Source organism: Lissotriton vulgaris, chromosome 7 (genome assembly GCF_964263255.1).
Source record: "Lissotriton vulgaris chromosome 7, aLisVul1.2, whole genome shotgun sequence".
NCBI lineage: Eukaryota > Metazoa > Chordata > Amphibia > Caudata > Salamandridae > Lissotriton > Lissotriton vulgaris.
Genome location: NC_141695.1, coordinates 1,636,192,662 through 1,636,214,099, shown reverse-complemented (window position 1 = coordinate 1,636,214,099; position 21,438 = coordinate 1,636,192,662). Strand labels below are relative to the sequence as shown.

The following is a 21,438-nucleotide window of genomic DNA, read 5'->3' as shown; positions in this document are numbered from 1 at the left end:
TGTACCATTCATTCAGTACATGCAAAGCTGCTCATTGTGTTGTTATGCAGCATTTTTACATCTCTGTTGTATGGGTGGTAGAAGGGTGTTGGTAGTAGTCAAGTCTATTAGCGTTTAATTTTTTATGTCACATGGTGGACAAGGGGCCGGGCTTGGATTCATTGTAGGCTACCAATCGTGAGTGCGCCAGCCATTTCCTCCCAAATTATTGTCTAGGCCACACACAGCCTCTTTGGTTCTAATGGAAGTGGTCAAACTAAGACTGTTGTGCAGATCAAGTGATGTCACAGGAGACTTTCCCTTGTGAGGAAGAATGTATGCCCCACTGATGTTTTTTTCATTTAAGGCATTCAAAATGATGAGTTTTCACTGTAATGAACACAGTACTACCTTAAGTAACCTAATGCAAAGTAAGCAGGTATTTAAATCAACTCATTTATATAGAATCCTTTCTGCAGTTAATGCAATAGCATCACATTCGAATACTTAATGTATTTCAAAAAATTAAATATATTGTTTTGGAATCAACAATAGGTGACCGGTATTAGTTTCCCCAAAAATGTAAACTTAGTTTTATTTAATGCCTTTCATTCATGACAACATACTGCATTTATTTTTAATAAATCAAGATGGCAGCATAAGGCACAGTGTAGACACATGCACAGTCCACTTACCATCTGTTTAATGGTTAAAAAAAACAACTATAAGTTTTACAAACAGCCCAAGTGACGTCATTACTAATGTACATAACATGATTGTCCCCAGAGTTTGTCTTGGGAGGAAAGAACTATTAAATTAGAACGGTATAACCCCCAATAGTTAAAAACACAGGTACAAGAGCTTAATACCAGAGTAATGAGAATAGTTCATAAATTAAAAAAATACAAAAGAAAATCAATATTTCACTCTTATTTCCAATGAGTCCTGCATTTGGTAATGCATTGTCCAGTGAGCGTACCCAAGAGTTCAATATCTAGCATGCCCTTTCCCCATCCAAAAGCAAAAAAGCTAAAAGGTCGATCCAGAAAGTATGGCCTTTCTCTGCTTATATAGAGTCAATGTGGCCAGTGCCCTCGCGGTCAGGTCCTATTCCAGCTATAAGCTGTCTCTTAAGCGTCATAGCTGGGTGATCCACCGGGGAAGCCATTTTGCTCCAACGCGTCTTAAAATGAAATTATGATAGATCCACCGAAGGCCTGTTTTCTTGGAGTACAAATCTGTAATTCCATGAGACAGTGGTTCAAGGATCGGACAGTGTTCTTGATAAAAGTCTGCACACTGTTTTTGACTTTGGAGCATTGCAGAGCAGGTTCAGCTAGATTCCTGGTGTGTGGTGAAGCCCATTGTGAAGACCTTCTCCTCTGCTACAAGTACTCCAGTTCCAAGGCATGTCTGAGAGCCTCCAGGTCAGTGTGGCAGGTAATTCTCCAGAAAGGCATGTTGTGCTAAAATGGAAGTTGAAAATTAGCTTTTAATGGTGTGTAAAAATCCAGAAAATACCACTAAAGTGCAATAGTGAAAATAACTGTTTTAGTGTGATTTAATGTAGTAAACCAAACACAGAGAAAAGTCCCCACATGGTCTGAACATACTCAGCAAAAAACACATTACATAATGCAGAATACCTACTACTAAGTGGGAGGCATTTAGGAAGGAGTAAGGAAGTGCCTAGGGAGGGATAGTGAGGGATTTGAAGAGGGATTTAGGGAGGTACATGCACACATATTAGGCCCATTCTAACTCATAAACTGTGTTTCCATAGCTACTAGGGGCCAAAAAGGAACATACACAGCTGTAAATATACTCCAGCTCAAGACTCAAGTGAGTTCTGCACCACACATGGCTAACCACTGAGCAACCAATGGTATTGATCACGCTCCCATAGAAATAATGGAAGCAGGAACTTGAAAAACCCACACATGGGAAATAACGTTAAAATAAATTAATTAACTTCAAACTTTTAAAAATATATATAAGTTTAATTTGTGTCCGTGTAGTTTTTATTTCATCATACAATAGTTTAATAATATCTCTTTAATGTAAAATTATACAAAAGTATAATGAAAAATCATTCTATACAACTTTTGTAATACATAACAAATGAATATATTTTGTTGGGAATTTGATTATTTAATAAATCTTTGATAAAATCATTTTAATTTAATTTAAAATATGTATCTTAATTAAATATTTAGTTCAAAATTAAGTTAATAGTACTCAAGCATTCTTTTTAATTTGTTTTCTACATTTAAATACGCATATAACATTAATTTAAATTAATAATTCACATAAAAGCATCTTCACTGATTTTTTTAACTTTAATTAAACTTTTTTTTTTACTTTTCCCCATACGCTAGCATGAGAGATCACTGCCTACATGTGAACAGTTACTAGGAGTTACTTCACACACACACATATATTTGTCTTCACCCCCTGGTGGAGGCATGCAAGTTTACACTTTGTAGTAAATGTACACTTGTAAATTGTGAACAGCCCAAAGGAGTACATGTATTACAACATGTAAGAGTAAATGTACACATCGTCTACTCAAGTGTAAATTTACCTTTGTGAATAGCCCACAAAATGTCTTGGCCAGACTTAAAAATACTTGGCTCCGTAGTCAGCCAGTGTCGAACAACATTTGGATCCACCAATACCCACACCCATGAGCTGTGATTGGGAAAACTGCTCATGTACAAAGCCTCCAATACTAATTAAATCTATAATTCTTGGTAATCAACTGATATAACCACTTTAAATTCATACTAAAATGTTATTGTGTTTCAACTACATGCATACAGGAGTAGTGCCACTTTGAAGTATACAGCACTAGCGGGCATACTTAACACCTTGGCCGCGGCGGTAATTCCGCCGCGACGCTAGGGGGAAGGGGGGCCGTGCGGCGCCGCCATGCTTGTGACGGAACCACTCCGTCACGAGCAGCGGTGGCGCTGTGCTTGTGACGGGATGGTTCCGTCACGGCCCCGCCTGCCTAATAGAACCCTCAGCGCAGGCACGAAATCAGCGTTACGCAGGCGCGGCGGCCGGGCCGTGACGGAATCATTCCGTCACCAGCACAGCACCACCGTGGCTCGTGACGGAATGGTTCCGTCACGAGCATGCAAGGGGTTAAGGTATGCCATGTGAGGGATATTTGCCACATCATGCAATGGGTCAGTGGAATTGCTAATTGCAAAATATACATTCGTGGTCTAGTCCTAGACAAGCTAAATTCGTTTTATGGGGACATGTGACCTATTACTTGCAGAAGATTGGGCTCGATTCTATGACCCACCAAAAGTAAAACTATGTCAGGTTTTTAGACTACCCAGAATTAATATGTATGGGCGAATTTACATAAAACACTTTTCAGTGGCAATTAAATGCACATGTGTTGGTGAAACGTTTCCTGGAGTTTATAAGTCATTGAGTCTAGAGCCAGACCATAGACAAAGGCAAAAAGTCTTAGTGTGCACTAATAATGAATTCTGGATTTTTTCAATGATAACCAATACATTTTGCTACTTTTTAGTGAAAATTTACAATCATCATAACAAAATTTCTTCTGTTTCTTTAAATTTCAAATTTGTTATGCGGTGCTTTACCTGCCTCAGAACACCTACGGACGTAGGCTTGAATGTAGTGAAGAGTGGTAGGTGTGTGTCTATGTACAATCATTAGTTACGGGTGGTGTTATGCCACAATATCGTGATCAAAATACCAAGTTACTCAAATTGATGCCTGAAATATCTGATGGAGGAGATAGTAATAAATTGTTACCTACCATGATGATATTTGGGAAGTCAATATTTTGGTCATATGATATATTTGTAAGTCGATATTTGGGAGTGGATATTGTGACATACATTCATGATAGACAGGACTTGATGATGGGTTGCAGTTGTGTTAATCCACAAGCAAATATGCAGTAAGCAGTGCTGGTGCATTATGGGACATAGACGTGTGCTGAGAAGATAACTCCAGTAGGGGAAATGGCAAAGTAGGACTGAGTTTAGACGATGATGCCTCGTTGGTTCCATTTATAACCATACTTTTTTTATTGACAGTTGAAATACTGACTCACAGATATTTCCAATCCTACAAGTCAATAATTATGAAGAGTAATGTAGGAGTTTGTATGTAAACTATGAAAAGGTAAATTTGAATATCATCAATTCCAGATATTGCTCTTTTGGTAAATTTGAGGCCACTGCCCTCCTGCAGGTGGGTGCATTTGCGGTGACCCTGGTAGGCTTTGCTTTCTTTGTGATACTAGCTACGACTGTGTATTAAGTACTGAAGGTTACATCACTGTCTATATGCATTCCATGGCCCTCTATAATGTATTAGTGGCACAAGGAATGTTGAAATAATTTCTGAAAATAGCGGCCTATGTTTCCATTGATGTTTGGCACTTCTTCACGTAAGAAACAGATAGTACGCCTAGTGGTTCCTATTAGAGAAAACGCGTAACGTGTTCGAAAAATAAAATCTTTGTTTGTATGACAGAGAGGTACAAGTGTCTACCCCAGTTATAAAACTTTTGTACAACAATCGTTTTCTTGAATGGGGAAAGGCCTGCATCTTGTGCAAACCTACACTTTCCCACCACCAAAGGTATCATCAGTGCTTGATTGTCCTGATAAGCAGCAGAGAGAGAAGAGTTGGAAGATACCCTTTCGACTGGCTGTATAGAGTGTTTCTGCTGCAAGGGAGCGCAGCCCTGCTGGAAATTCCAATTCGCTAGTGCATGCATTCATTGTGCTGCATCCAATTAGAAGCACACAGACTTTTGGACACTGGGTTATATGAGTCTAGACTCTAGAGTCTAGAGTCTAGACTCATATAACCCAGTGTCCAAAGGTCTGTTTTATCCTCTAGACTCAAGAGGATAAAACAAGGGAAAATATATTGATTAACAATTACGTGGGACATTCTTTGTAGCAGTTGAGTCCAGGCCCAAAAACCATTGTGCCTGCACCTGGAGTGTATAAAAAAAATATTTGTAACTGGTAATCAGGATTTGAATCATGAAAGCTTTAGAGGTGCTGTATTTCCTGGGCTGAGCTTGTATAAAATGTTCATGACTTTTAGTTCATAACAACTGATATCATGCCCTCTCTGCTGGTGGTAACCCTGATCCCAATTACCATTCTGTCTTTGCATATTCCTTTCCATGCTTGAGAATGTTGGCTTTTCCCAGGATTCGAGCATGGGTAGCTGAAAATGCAATTCCAGAACTTTCACTAGCCACACAGAGAGGACAAGTGGCCATTAGTGAACTGCTTTGATCTGTTTGGTCCTCGATGTAGGCTTCCTGGCTCTGAAATGAGTTTTACTTTCTTATTTTGAACAAACACATGGCTGTGCACAGCTAAGTGGTCTGAGGCTGCGTGTAAATTTATCACCGGTTGACAGGTGAATTAAAACGTCTCACTAAATCCGAGTGCCACAGGCAAAACTGGGAATGTCTCCGTGCGCCATATTTTATACAGCTCAGGTGTTTTGAAGTCTTTCCTAATGATTTTCATCCATCACATCCGTGACAGGCCTGGGGAAGAGTGCTCCTGCTAATGGGCGACGGCCCTGAGCGTGGAGACACCGGCCGCAGGCCTCTTGAACCTGTCTGCCAGGAGCGCTGAACCCTGTCGCGGTCTCGACGCTCGCGCCAGCGTGAGGTCTCTGATGACGCTGGTTACGCCGATTCGCTGACTTTGAAGTGCGCTGCGCGAGGCTGTCGTAAACATTCGTCTTCCGTCACTTCACTCCTATAGGTCCAGCGGGAACCCTCCTGACTGGCCCCACATGCTGGATTTAGCATCCTCTGGAGGAAACATCAATGCAGTGAGTTATCCAGGCACCTGAGGTCACTGACTTCTTGACGTGAAGCCTCTTGTAAAATGGAGATTTGTAAGGCAGGTTAATTCGACAGAGCAATCCGGGCCTGCTGGATTTTTGTTTGTGACGGACAGTACGAAAAAGCTCTTGATGTCCTAACCTCGAGTTGTGTGTACATCTGTGCACCTGTGATTTTTCTCCACAGATATAGAAAACGAGAGCACAGCATTATCTGGGCGGTAATATGGGCCACAAAAAAAAAAAAAAAAAAAAAAACCGATAATGCCAGGAGTGAATATTTTCCTTGGTGCTGTATTCCATTTCTACAACGAGCTCTGGCCAGAATGGGGAATAACACAGTAATAAAACAGGCTTGTCACCGCCCAGAGCTGCAAAACGAAGGGCCATATTATCAAGAAAGGGCGATACATTATCGCCGCTTTTATCGGCAGGAAACTGCCGCTAAAGCAGCGATAATGGGCTTGATAATATGCCCTTGTGAATTCCCATAGAAGCCTAGGTTCACACCAGAACCTGGGCTTCTATGGGAATTCACAAGGGCATATTATCAAGTCCATTATCGCCGCTTTAGCGACAGTTTCCTGCCAATAAAAGCGGCGATAATGTATCGCCCTTTCTTGATAATATGGTCGTAAGTGCTTTGCAGTCTTTAAAACCAGATATTAAATAGGCGCACAGAAAAACACTAAGTCAGAGTAAAATGTGCACGTGACTTGAAATGCTGATTCAGCCACAAAACCGTGATGATACCCAATGCAGTATCACTGACCAACTCATAAATTTGATGCCACCTAGTTAGTGATGATATGAAACTGCTGTAAAAAGCCTAGAAAAGGGCTGCAGGTTCAAAATTATAATTTGACTGTGGTACTATAATTTTGTGGGCAATTGTTGCCACTAAGGGCCTCATTTTGATGTCAGGCGGACCGCAACAGACAGGCTGTTGGTGATGGTGCACCTGACAGACATACATTTTAATGCAAGCAGTTGGACCGCAGAGTTTGGGGAAAAGACCGCCACCTCCAACAGACTCCAAGATTCTGTCCGGCTGGCAGTCTGAAAGGCGGCGCCTGCTCAGGCAATGCCGTAGGGATTAGGATGTCCTTTTTCGACTGCCTTTTCATGGCAGTCCGACCGCCATGAAAAGGCAGATGGAATCGGACTTTGTGGGCCCCAAGCAGTGCCCCTGTGGGCCACTGCTAAGTGGTCCTGGGGGCACATATGGTGTCCCCCTACACATTCATGCACCATGTACCAGGCACTACATGGTGCCTAGCACACTGTTACAGCCACCCTCAAACAGCAGAAAGGAGTGGTACACTTAAACCTCATCGCTGAAACTGTTCATTCAAATTTACTTTCCATATCTAGTTTTTTTATTTATCTTTTCAACCAGTGAGCCATCCTTTCCTTTTTAATCTTAACTTTTGTATCCTGCATCCTTCCCCACCATTCTTCATTGTTAGATGCAATCTCGGTTTGCAGAATGTGACGTCAAACGTTGCCTCCTGGTCACCCTTAAAAGGGATGGGAACTGAGGTCCTGCGGTGGCCCATAGGCATTGTGCGGCAAGTTGTATAACAGTGTAGACAATGACCCTTGTTCCAAAAACTCTGAGTGCCCCCCAGTCTTAGCACTCTGAGGAATATTCACTGCGGCAGAAATGTTGCCCCAGAAACATTTGGGAAGTGGGAGATTAGAAACACAAACTTTAAAAAAGATCTCAGCTGAAATCATAACAGCCCATTTCCTTTCATTTAATAACTTTCATATTAAGGGATTATTTTATAGAACAAATGCGTGAAAGTCCTGGTGGGACTAATAAGTGATGAGTGAAACTCTCTGTTATGAGAAAGGATTTACCCTAGGAAATTGTTCAAGATGCTGGTGATTTGGCAAACAAGTGGAAATACAGTTAACATAATTTAAACCAGATCTAGGTTAGGTCTCATTCATTATTCTAATAAAGGAAAAATGGACGTGGATTGAAACTGAATTTAAGTACCAGAAAGCTTCATACCTTTTTTGCTCCTTGCTCCTCCTCAACACCATCACCTATCACGACATAAACTGCTTTTCTTCCAAACCTCTGCATTATTCTTTCGAAACAGTTCTCTTTCCCTGAATGATAGAAAAGATGTGAAGAGTTAGTATTTCTCCGATGCTCATTCAGAAATAGTTTCCAAAAAATTACCATCTGTTGCAAATCTCTAGACGTAAATATGCGTGAACGCACAAATGCACACAGGCGCCAGTGTGCACACGCAAACACACACACACACACACGCATGTTGTAACTGAAATACAATGTAATTTATGTTGTGTTATACAAGTAGTCTAAATGAGAAGTGCCTTTCTGTATTTTCGCATAAGGTTCTTGACAATAATATTTCTTTATTTAACATCCACAGGGGTTTACGTAGTACATATAAACAGGACAACCTATTTCATAGTAGTAACAAAATCGGAGGGATCAGATCAGAAAACCACCCCGACTTAGGCAAGTGAGGTAAATCATACATTGATTGAGTCCTGCCAAGGAAAATCACCAAATAAATGACTTGCTTGTATGAATGAATGAATGAATTGTGAGATTTACAAAGTGCGCGGCTTCTACGAGTGTCACGGCGCTAGGATATCTGCCCTGTAAGGAATGGAATGGGTACGTTTTTATTAGTTTATTTTGGTATGTGGCCCGGGAAGGAGGGGGGGGCAGGTAATGTCCTGAGGCAAATTTGTTTGTTTTGATATTAGAGTGTCCTGTATTTTTTGTATTTTGTCTTCAAAAAAATTACTCAAATGCTCACAGAGAGTAGTGCTAGTCACCAGAGGGAGAGCGGAATGTTTGGGGTCTGTAAAATTCGAGATAATACTAAATATTTCCTTTGCTTTATTGTTAGCTTTTTCAATAGAGTTGGTGTAGAAAGTGCGTAGAGCGGCTATGAGACTGCCATGGTATATACTAATTGCCCTTTTGTAGTGGGTCTCTTATCTGCCTCGTACGAGTAGCTGCAACGTTGAATGAGTAAGTTGTGAATGATGATCTGAGTCATGGTATAATATATGAATTCTGGGTGGTTTGAAAAGAAGTTGTCACCAGCAGCTGAAGTTGGATTTGCAAGTCTTCAGGGCACAGCACGGCATCGTCTGGGGTTTGAAGCTCAAAATAAATTCAACATTACAAAACAGAGATGGGACGAGCCACGTAAAGTTAGAGCCAGGCTCAAACCCAATGCCTGGCTCTGGCTCAGCTCGAGATCATCTTGCAACCTCGACCCCAAAAGTGACGAGCTTTTATGGGACATGATGTAGTTTTGCAGCTACAACTGCCAACCATCTACCTTGAGGAACCGGGCTTGAATCCCTGCCTTGCCTCAGCATCCTGAGAATCCCAACAAATTTACCCATGATGAAAAGAGAAAGTGTAATGTGGTCTGGTCTATGTCAGTTGTGAATCGCTCTAGTGTCCTTGGACAGTGTTCACTCTGTCTGCATGTTACGCCTGCTTTGTTCTCAACCTCCAAAAATTAAGGACAACACTTTAACCTTTGATGTTAGAAAGAAAGACCATCTCTTGGGGGTGTTGCACAGTGTGAGGCTGCATTATCAGGGATCAAATATAGCTTCATTGCGTGGCCCAACGCAAATAGTTTATTTTACTGCGCGTTCTTTTAGATCTTTATCACATATGAGAGGACCTTCAAGTAGGTGAGTTTAGGATGTGTACTGTACAAATAACTTGTCTTGTGCTTGATTTCATAGTCTTTAATTTTGCCCCATCTAGAATATAAATCCAGTCCACCTATAGGGTGCATGTGAGCCCTGACTTGGGTCTTAGTTCAGTAATAGTATTGTCATAAAGGTGGAGAAAGAAATCTTTTCCCATGTATTATTAAAAACTCCTTTTAAATAAATACTTAACCAATAATCTGATGTACTTAGGTGAATCCCTCCCACATAATTAAAGAAACACACTTTCCTTAATTTTTAAGACATTTGTAATATTCTGTGATCCTTGTTACATGATTTACATGCCAACTATTTTCAGGGCTCGGCTTGTGCACGGGCTCTTAAAGTCAGAGCCGACCCATGGCTTGGCTCTGCTGTCCATGCCAGTGCTTAATTTGTAAAGCAATACGTGCCAGGATCCTTGTCAAGAGGCCACTGCTGCTTGCACTGCTCATTGCCCCTATACATGCTGCCAGTGACAGAATCAACACAACTACTAAACAACACACCCTACAGGTATGACATTACAGACCAGTCCAGACTCCAAAGCTACAATAATGGCTAATGCAGCACATACTAGTCATTTTTAATGTGCAATGAAATAATAAACTGTTGTTCTGTTAAATCTCTCATTTAGATAAGCAGTGCCAGGCTGTCATAAGGGTCGGTATTGACAATTAAGTTGACAATTAAGTTCCGGTGCCGAGCACTGGAAACCACCGGCTAAAATCAAGCATTGCATGTTACTTTGTTGACTCGTCCACCTCACAAATGAAATAACACAGTGTTGCAGGGCAAGTATGTTATCTAGCTATTAGGTTTTAACTGTAGGTCCAGAATTCTTGAGTTCCAATTATTATTCCCTGATTCATAAAAAAAAAAAAAATCATCCTAGGCAAGTTATTTTGACAATTAACAAATACCTGCCAAGGAAAATGGCTAACTGCTCCACAAACATATAAATAACCAGACATTTAGATTTGTGAAGCAAACTGATGAATCAAGCACGTAGGAACCACGCTGACTCTCTAACATTATGGGAATGGTTGCAATGCTATTCCGAATTTGAACACTATGTGAATGCGCGCAACAACTGGCACATACTTTGTTGCGAAAGGAATGATGAAGTACATCCCACTAGCAGCTGATGCCTGCATAGTTCCCATTTATTGCATGGGAAACATGCTTCAGCAGCCTGGGAGTGTTTTTGTAATACTTTCTCTGTGCAGGCTAATGATAGCATAAAATGACTGTGTGGTGTTCAACTACGAATAAGCATTGGCAAAGCCAATAAGGCTCACCTCATAAACCAATTGGTTTTGCCATTGTTTCGTGTCCATGCTTTGCAGCATCAGCAAAATGCAAAATGTTTTTTGCCGATGCTGTGTAGCATCAGCAAAAAAAAAAAAAATGAGCATGAAAAAAAGGCATGCCGACTTAGCTCTGTCAGTCTCTAAGTACGCAAAAGGTGATGATAGGACCACAACATCAGAGGCACAGATGCACACAGAAAACATGCCATGCCAGAATGTTTCATTAGATTACTCCTACATTTCATTACTAACGGCGCAGTCATCGAGTGTGTATATGCTGACACAATGATACCAGCAATTAAGGCGTGCAAGGACTATCCATTGCACTAGTGTTCCTGCCTGCCATTAACATGTAGACAATTAGGCCTAGTTCTTCACAATAAAATGGGGGAATAAACGGAAAATGGGTGCTCTCCCCTCTCTGACATCCATGATGCTTTGATTCTTGGTTGTCATTCAGAGTATCTGCAGCAATCTGCCAAAAGGAGTGCGTTACCACTGGAGTTTTCGGCCCTGTTGAACTTACATCAATGCACTTACAGCTGCAAGCAGTATGTTGTACAAGACGTATAGCAGAATTTAAAAATCAAAATAAAGATCCACGCGCTTAAAATCTCTTTCTGAAATTTTCCAAGCCAAGCCAATATTTTATCAGTAGAGAGTTTATCTATTGAAAGGCTCATAGACAGAAATTCAAAGATTGACTATGTTTGTGTCAACCTCACACTTTTACTATCCAGCTTGTACAACGAATTCACTGCTAAGAGAGCATTAAGGACACTATCTACCTCTTAATTCTAACACATCCCCTCGTTGTTGATATTTATAGAAAAAGAACAGGACAAATGTTGAGTCTCAAGCAATTCGTTCATATTAGCGGTTGTAATAGACAGAATAACTCTTACCTGTCTTTGTTGCGCTGTAAATGTTTTCGATAGGGAAGACGGTGCCTAGTCCATACAGCAATACTTTAGCCAGGGCTGGTATAAGCTGAGTGGTAGTGACTAATACATTAACACAGTTTGGTCTAAAGAAAAAAAAACATTGATTAATAAAGATAAATCATGTGTTTCAAACCCCCCCTCATTATTCTATCATGAAACTAAAGAAAAAAAGGAAGTGGGGCAAACTGCTTTTAAAAGTAATGGGAGTGACTAAAATATGCCTAATCTACACAGAGAATTGTGTAAATGAATTGAGCTATTACATGCACACAATTTAGCTTAACACAGGCACATATTTTACAGCATTTGATGGAACTATGCATCGAGTTAAAATATTGTAAACCATTAATGTTGTAGAATTAGCAACTAGTCGGTACAGGATTCGTGGTCAGTAGCCTGAACAGAAACACTTCCGAATATTTTCAGAAGAAAACACTAGAAGACGGAAGTATAGACAATATGTGAATCTATTCCAGATTCATGCTGCAAAACAACTGACTTCATCTGTTTAGTTTGCCCTGATTCTAACTGGGTGTGTGCCTGGGTGAGGCATGACCCAGAACTCCAGTGACCTGTGTTCTGTTATGTTATAGGGCTCACTGAGCACAACATGCAGTGCTAAGGTGACCTATTGATGATGAATCAAAGCTTGGGACTTGGGTCTGTTGAATAGCTATCCGATTTTCAAACTCTTTCCCAGGATTTCCAGTATTGCCTTGTCTCGTACACCTCTGGTTCCCCTATATTCTGCTATTTCTTTATTGCATTTTGTATTTTATGTTTGCACTGTAAATTAATACAACTATGCTTGAAAAATCAGCATTTGTGGTACAGACATTTCCTAGATCTAAAGTTTAACATTAACTTATGAGGGGGGATCATGGACAACATGTTACTTATATATATCAGGCAAGTACTTGGACTGGGCATACCATTTTATAGGCCATTTGCTGCTGCTTTGACCAATCTGGAAATTCTCGAGCACATTGTAAGGTGACTGGTAAGATGAGACAAACAGACAGCAACCAACAGATGATTGGGGTATGTGTGAGACTCAGAATCACTGAATTAGAATTTATGTTTTCAAGAAAAGAACTATTAGGATTTTTTCAACCTTAAGTTTAATGATCTCCAGTGAGCTCCATCAACATGAGTTTTAGGACTCTCTGCCTTTTCCCTTAAATGAATTGCACCCTGAACATTGTTATATCACTTTTGGAGACTTCTGGCAAGAGTTTTTGCACAATCGTAAAAACTTGGCGGCTTATTTACAAGCCCCTTGCGCTGCTGGTACGTCATTTTTCCCATATAAAAAGTGATGCATCAGTGGCTTGAGGGGCTTGTAAATAAGATCCTTAGTTCCACACTTCCTTACAAACAAAGAGACTTATTGAAGAAATTAACTTATTTATTTTCTTTGCTTGGTCAAGGAAGGTCCAAGACTGTTGTAAGATAGAAAACAATGGTCTGATTAGGCCAGCCTTCAAAATGCAGCTGTCTCCTCTCTATTGCTACCAATAGTTTAAAATATAAAGAGTGGACTATGGCTCCACCCAGAGGACTGTGGAGCTTATTTACAAGCCCCTTGCGCTGCCGTTGCATCACTTTCAATATGGGAAAAAGTGACATACCAACGACACAAGAGGCTTATACATAAGGCCCTCTGTTGCTTCCACCTCATGCTATTGACTATTTGACGTATCATTTTTCCTACTATGTTCCGCTTGCATTGTTTTTTCATTGCAACAGGTTTAATTTTAAATGCATTAGGCCTCTGTGGAAGAGGTGTGGCGCAGCGGCCAGGGTGCCTGCCTCCGGACCACGGGGTTCACGGTTCAATCCCCAGCACTGGCAGGAGGTTAGCCCAGCACCATGTGACTCTGGGCAATAGCTCGCTTAATCTTCCCGACGGCCCCCAGCCCCGGGACACCTCTTCGGAGGTATCGGTGCGCTTTCCAAATGCTGGTATTATATAATTATGGGTTTGGAGGTCCATGGGACTGCGAACCCGTGGTGGCGCTCCCTGGAACACCAGACTGGTGGACCACCCACCGTTTACAAATACAGCAGTGGGACTGCTGCAACTGCCGGGGATCCCTGATCCCGCAGCGGTGTGAGGGTGTAATATGCTGGCGGTGCTGCTGTAGCACCGTCAGGCATATTACAAGTTTCCTCACTGGGACCCTTTTTATGGCGGTGAGCCCGCCATGAAAAGGGTGGCGGTGAGGAAACTATGGGGGCACAACAGGGCCCCTTGTTGCCTCTATGCCGGGGGGTGCATTCAGAGGAGCACATGGTGTAACCCCTGACATTTTGCACCCCCTATTCCTGCATGAACAGGAATGCACAACATTGTGAATTTCTGTCCGTGCAGGAACAGGCTGCGGCACTCCTCTGGTGCTGCCTTTCTAAGGCTCTCTTATGAGCCTTAGAAAGGCACCCTCATGGGACTGCCACCGTAGGACCACCCGCCAGGATTACAACTCGTAATCCGGCGGGTGGACTGACGTTGGGTTTGGTGGTTTTGGAGTGGGGCGCTAGTGTGGGACCCCACTCCAAGACCTCCAAACTTGTATTTAGGCCCTTGGTCATGAATCAAAATGAATAATGACCTATTGGTTTAGCTAAAGCTTGTTTAGTAAGGTGTTTCCCCAGACTGAGCTTGCCTCAAGACTCCCCTAGGTCTGAAACTGCAGTATTGAGACTAGCCTAATCAAAGACAGATTGTGCTATTACTGCTGAAAGCCAGCAGAAAACCCAGGCTAAGTCATGGCCATCTTCATGGCTTAACCTGAAGTAAATAAGACCCTTAGAGTTTGAGATGTCTAGTGAACATTACCTAAAAGTTCAGATGCACTATGAAAAACAAAAAAACATCTATACAAGTTCTGTGCATTTATAAACTGGAATTAATTGTAATATGTGATGCTTTGTTTACATTTCTGTCATGTGGAAAGAAACAATGTAACAACTGCTGCCCAGATCTTCACCAGAAGCAAGGCAATTTGGATTGACAAGATAATGCTTCATGATGAAACACCTAGTGAGGGTATAACGGCAAGAAGAGAAGAAGGGTGCACATTTTTAATAGGAGTGTAACAGGGAATTGGGAAATGATGAGTGGGAATCTAGCAGTAAAAATGCAAGAAATATTTGTTGTCCTCTGAGCTCATGGTCTGGTAAAGCATAATTACCATATTTATCCAGTTCTACCTATTCCTTGAATGTAACTCTAACAAATTATTAGTGCAGATATATTTCAATAGTCTGAACCTACTATCCCTGAGCACAGGTACTTCCAAATGTGTTATTCAGGCGTAATTCGTACTTACCGGGAATGTATTAAATTCAGTGCCTTCAGTGCATGCGTGAGCCAGAGGTCTGTCAGGGCTTCCATCTCTGCTCGAAGCTGAAGCCATGCTTCCCTTTTAGGTGCACCTATTAAACCTGCAACGTGAAGTGAGAAAGCCACATAAGTATAGTGTGAAATGCATGTATAGGTTCTTACAGTGCTTAATTTGTAAGTGCCAGGGCCCAAGGTATTTCATAGGTGGCCACTGCAACTTGCACCACCCAATGCCCTGGCGAGCACTGAATAATCCCAGTGCCACTGTTACCTAATAAGAATTACATTCCACCAACTGGGCCAATGAATGGACTATTCCATGTAACCAAAAGCAGCAAAGAATTTCCTGGACAAGGTTTTAACTTTGTAATTTACATTAAATTTTAAAATACTCAGGGAAAAAGCTCTGCTCAAAAATTGAAAGACAGCGCCATCTTATGGTGAACTGTCAGAAATAAGTTATGGTGTACCAGCACAAATTAAGCACTGAACTGAATGGGTGAGTTTAATGACATTAATCAATAAGGATTTTAAGATTCAAATAGACTTGGCTTCCCAAAAGATGTGTTCGGAAGGCAATATTCAATGGTCCTGCAGCTAAAATGGCCTGGCTTGTAATGGAAATATATGTTTGCTTGGACTCTGAAACATATTTTCTCCCAGTGATTACTTTATTTATAAAAAAGTAAGTGCCAGAGCCCTCGTCAGGAACACTGCAGCTTGCACTACCAATTGCCCCTGCCAGCGCTACCAATGACTGTATCAACACAAGTACTAACCATCACACTTCTGCAAATGTGACAATTCATACTATTCGAGACCCCCAAAGCTATAAGAATGGCTTTAGGGGCAGTTATTAGTCATTTTTAATGTAATTTGAATTAATAAACAACTGTTTTTGTCTTCATTTGAAAACTAGTCAGCAGGTGGCAGACTGTCATAAGTGCCGGTGTTGGAAATTAATTGACGGTGCTCCGCACCGGAAACCACTGCCTCAAATTAAGCACTGTTTTCTTCAGATCTACATATGTCCTGTGGAAGGTGAGGTGCCAACTCTTCCTCAGGCTTGTGTGGGTCAAGTGAGTTATAGTGCGTCAACGATAAAATTGCAGGCCTAAATCTGTGTAGTGTTCAGTGAAGGATTTGTTGGCACAGCTGTGATGTTATGCCATTTGGGTCAGGTATCCTAGGGAAGAGGCACTCAGGGGTATGGGTGCTACCTGAAAAGAGAGGATTAGGAGCTGGCCAATGTGCAATTCTGGTGAGACAGGGTTGTGAAGCGGGTAAGAGGACGTGAAACATTAAGATAGATTGTCAGAAGGTGAGGAGCACAGTGGTCCTCATTTTTAGGTTGGCGGTAACACAGATAAGGGTGATTACCAGTGGCTGCTACTCTGCTATGGTGGAGGAGAATCGACCAACTGCTTTTCAGCAGTGCAAAAACAGAAAAAGGAAATGGTAATAACAATGTTATTATCTTTTTATTTGTCATTCCGAGCCAGGTTAGGGCGGGGCGGGGTTGGGTTGTCATAGTAGGAGGAGAACATTCACAGACTCCCACTTCCTGTCTGAGCACCGAACCAGGGAGCTCAGACCAATCATGATGCTGTTGCCATGCTGGTGAAAGCAACGTCGTGATTGGCTTAGGGGAGCCTGTTTGCTTCCCGCTTCCAGAAGGAGAGACAACGGAGGAGAGACGCTGGCTGTGCAGAGGTAAGTATTATAAAAAATTTTATCCTCCCCCCCCCGCCCCCCACCGCAACCCCCGTTCCGTACTAGCCACCACTGATGAATATAGGAATTTTTGATAGTAATAGAATTCTGAGATCCTCTGTAACTCCACGGATCTTTCACCGGGAGTCTGAATGTAAAGAACGCTGGAGGGCCTGTGGCGGAGGGGGCGGGAGAGGGACGGAATGAAGACTAAACTAGGGAATTGAGACAGAATCACAGATTTCACAGGGATACCACATTACTGAAGGGGCCCTCATGCTTCAACGTGTAATAACTCTGACCACCCCAAAGTTACCAGTAACCCAGATATTGAAAACTCCAGAGGGTGGAGTTACCAGGTCAAGAAATGCAGTACACGTAATAAGGCTCTATGTGGCAGGGGCGCAACAACGCTGGGAAGAGATGGAGTTGATAAATGCAGATTGAGTCAGAGTTGGGGCAGTCAAGCAAATGAAAGGACGTGGAACAGAATGACAGCCAATGGTGTGAGCGCAAACATGGAGGCGGTTTACTGTTCAACGAGGGGAGCCTTATTAGTCAAAGTTTATCTTTTGGGCAAGTATTTTAACCACAATGGTTTTTAAGTCAATTAGTTTCTAAATATACTTGAGCATCACAAGACAGCACCTCGAAGTGGCAGCAACAGTTTGCATTCATTATAGCCAGGTTAGGTTGGATATTTGGCAAGTTTAACAACACATGGACATTTAAAATCTCTGTAGTTTTTTCAGCACGCTCTTTTACGAACGGACTGTAAAATGGCCGACCATGGCATTTAATTTTCTTTCGTTTGGAACACATTTTATTGGGGACCTATGCCACCCATATTTCTACATTATAGTCATGACCCCTGGCATTATAAAGATTGTGCAGCTGCACCATTTTACACATAGGTGTAGTTTTGCCGCATTTGCCACATAATTAATCACTGGCTGCATAATCTGAATAAAGATTTTAACCACAAAACGTTACTAGAAATGCAGCAACATGTGTTGCCACGCAGTGAAAGGCCCATCACATTAACTGGCCACCTTTCAGTTGCTTGTTGATGTGTTTGGATGTCAAACATGTTCTAATGAGGTGAAACCTTTACACATATATTGGTAAAATGAGTAAAAATAAATAAATAATGAAGTAGCACTATCACAAAATTTGCCACATTACGCCGTATAATTTGCTCTTTTTTGACGCATAACATAGTCAACCTTACCTCATAATTTGTTCCTCCCTTGCTGCATAATTCCAGTGGCCTGCCTATAGTTTTTCTAAACAGTGGTCACACTGATCAACTTAAAGCACACTGGTTAAAATCTGTGTAATCTCCATTTTGAGATCCCCTTGTGGGAAAAATAAAGCCTTCGGTTTCCTAAAGGACTTCCACCACAAACCCAGTTTTTTTTTCTACGCTGCATTGGTCTGCAGATTCCCTGTTGGATATTTATAGGGCGAAAACAATACTTGCAGGGAGATGAAAGGAGCCACTTTCATGGGTGACTACTCACCTCCGACATTGTTTTTGTAGGTGTTGTACATCTCCTTCACTCTTCGGTAGCGGAATGCTAATTTCCTCATCCAGTCAACTCCCCCGTGCACTCCAGAGCCCAGACAGAGATTTGCACCAGCAGCTGAACTGTGGAAGCCATCTGCTGAGAAGTTATATGTGCTGTGGGAGAGGAAGAAGGCAAAGTCTGAGTGCAACAAGCATGGCGGAGGTCATGGGAGGTTGTGGAAACAATTATGCGGAAATGAAGACATAACAGTCAGAGTCAACTGCCTTTGAGAACAAACTGCGAAACATTAAAAAAAATGGCACCCAAGTGAATAATATATATTAGCCATTAAGCAATGATTTCCTTTTACAGTTTGGAGTAAAAAAGAGTGCTCTTTTACACTTTTTTCCATGTTTTTGAGACAGGCCGACTAAGATCCAACTTAAATTTGTTATAAATGTATTTTTTCCTAAAAATGCATCTATTCTTCTATAAATATGTGCATCAAAAATCTCTTGCTCTCACTGAGACCCACAGTGACACACCCCATATTTGCAATTTTGGATTTCATACATTTTCATTTCGATTTTTCAAAATGATTCTGTGGAACGCCATGGAAACAGACAATCAACTCTGTTCATTCATGGATGTTCTTGTGAAAGATGCAGTGCAGTGATACACATGGTGGAAAGCAGAGACCATATACTTTCAGGATTTTTTTTTTTTTATAGAGGAAAGGTGAGATTATAAGTCAAGGCGTATTTAAGTAATGCGAGTTGAATGAACGACCACATGATGTCTATTAGCAATGTTCAAGAGGAGACATTCATCATTAAATTCAATACAACATTGAATGCTGGAAATACTGATGACAGATGTGGTATTTTGTGAGCAAGATGTCATATTTAGTACAAACAGAATCAGGAAAAAAGCTTTGTAAATCACTCAGCAAAACTTTACGTGTAATTCAACCTGTAACACGACAATGGGAGGATCTCTCCACATTAATAAAAAACATCAGGTGTAGATTCAGGGTTCAAGGTACTATTTTATATGAGTTACAGCAATGAGAGGTTGAAACTCAAATGATACTAGTCCCGCTGCATACTATGATCATCTGGAATGTTCAACAAGTTGGTGTGAATTGAAAAATGTATGCCTAATGTATTCAGTAGCTGGCTCTGAATAGGTTTGTGGATTTGCAATGGTTATTGCTCTACAAGATCACCCTTGAGATACGAACAGGACTTTAACTTTAGGTAGTTATCCATGAGGATTTACCTATTGCTTTAGTCACTTCTTTCCTATCGTATTCTGGTGCCATGCTTAAAAGCAATCAATGCATTACTGAGGAGTGCTGGCCTCTTGGGATAAAGTGAGGATGGCCAACAGCAAAGAGCCTCCGAAAGGCTGGTACAAGTGGAGTAGACCACAAAGGTACAGAAATACCTTATTTTAAATTACCCCAAACATTCAGAAACTTGCCCAATTCCGCATGAGACTTTTGCTTTCCTGGTGGATATCTAATAATACTGCAGGAATGCTTATGACCCAGGGCCTAATTTATTATTTGGTTCTCTGTCAGGATGAAGAGTAAATTACTCCATCTCACTGGTGGATGTGCCGCCGTCCAAATGTAGAAATGCCCGTTTGCCCAGTCAATGAACTGTAAGTTTGCCATACAGCTCCATTACCATGATGGAGCTGTACTGCAAACTCGTAAAGTTTTTTTTATTTTCAAAAAGAAAATCCCAAAGCGGGATTTTCTTTTTTTAAATAAAAAAAGCAATGCCCTTCTCGCTATGGGAGTTTCTTCCCAAGGAGTGGGGCCATTGAACACCTTTCAGTGCTCCTTACCACCAGGTTTTCCCTGGCAGTGACTGGCACTGAAAAACTGTTGAATTTCTGCCCGTCTATATTAGGCGAGTGGAGATATGGCCAAATCGTCGTAGGCCCTTACTTCATCAGGCTGTTAAAGGGGTTTGACCATGGCAGAGACAGTGTAGGCTTCGCCCGCTTCTAAATCAGGTGGATGGAGCATAATGTTGGCAGGGAGGGAACTCTGTTGTGTCAGAGTTCCCTCTCTGCCAAAACATGTAAATTGGGCATTCAGTTAGTGGCCTAATGGACAGTATTTTATCTGTGAGATCTAATGAATTAAAAAAACAAAGTTTCACATAAATGGTAGGTTTTTGTTATATGTTTGATAATGGGTACTTCAGAAATTCTGTGTGATGTCTTTGTTTTCCTACCTATGTATATAAAGGCATAGCTAGCCATAAGTACCATTATTTGCATCCAGAAAACAATTTCTGCTGTGATGCAAATACATATGGTATCTGGAGTGCATGCAGACATTATGTGCTACATTTCGCCATTTGCTGTTTTAAAAAAAATTGGCAAGACAATCCCTTTCTAATGAAAATCAACTTCAAGACAAAACATTGATTCATTCACGCCATGTGGCACAAAATCTTATCTTGTGAGTGGAAAGGAGCGATAGAAAGAGAAGCTAGGATTTCAACAATACAAAGCCATTCGCTTGATGCATAGGACATATTGAAACCAATAAAAGTTTAATGTTTTACAGAATGTTTATGTGAGGTTGAAGAGTTGGGATCAGAGTATTAAGTTCTTTTAACCAAGAAGGGCAGGGATTGAGAACTGTGAAGAACCAGGCATGCACAATTGTCAACCTAGTGGTTTCAATCAAAGTACAGAAGATAATGATATTATTACATGTAGACAAAGCTCACACCAGAGGGAGCCAGGGCTGATACAAAACTTTAAGATCTTTTGGCACACTGCTGGTATTTGGGATGATATAGAGTCAGGGATCTGCCAAGGATTATAGAGCAGAAAAGCACTTCAGACAGACTTCTCTCTGAGTGCTGGCAGAGCTCGAAGGTGACTGTGAGGGCAGTGGAATGGCTAGCCAAGGTTACAATGCAATGACTGCATGCAGCCAAGCATATTATTTCACTTTTGAAGGCATCAAGTTAAATATGATTGTCCTTGGAACA

The 21,438-nt window shown here is 41.3% G+C and overlaps 1 protein-coding gene across 2 annotated transcripts in view; it reads right to left on the bottom strand.

Moving 5' to 3' along the window:
- Positions 1-414: 414 nt before the first annotated feature.
- The window catches only part of EYA2 (EYA transcriptional coactivator and phosphatase 2), a 284,272-nt gene continuing 263,248 nt past the window's right edge, over positions 415-21,438 (bottom strand). For both annotated transcript variants that reach the window (XM_086932597.1, XM_086932598.1), the window contains exons 12-16: positions 18,428-18,588; positions 15,178-15,292; positions 11,807-11,928; positions 7,880-7,980; positions 415-1,445 (exon numbers count right to left, since the gene is read on the bottom strand). In XM_086932597.1, coding sequence (XP_086788723.1) covers positions 1,365-1,445; positions 7,880-7,980; positions 11,807-11,928; positions 15,178-15,292; positions 18,428-18,588 — 580 coding nt within the window. In that variant the 3' untranslated portion in view covers positions 415-1,364. The remainder of the gene's footprint in view (positions 1,446-7,879; positions 7,981-11,806; positions 11,929-15,177; positions 15,293-18,427; positions 18,589-21,438) is intronic.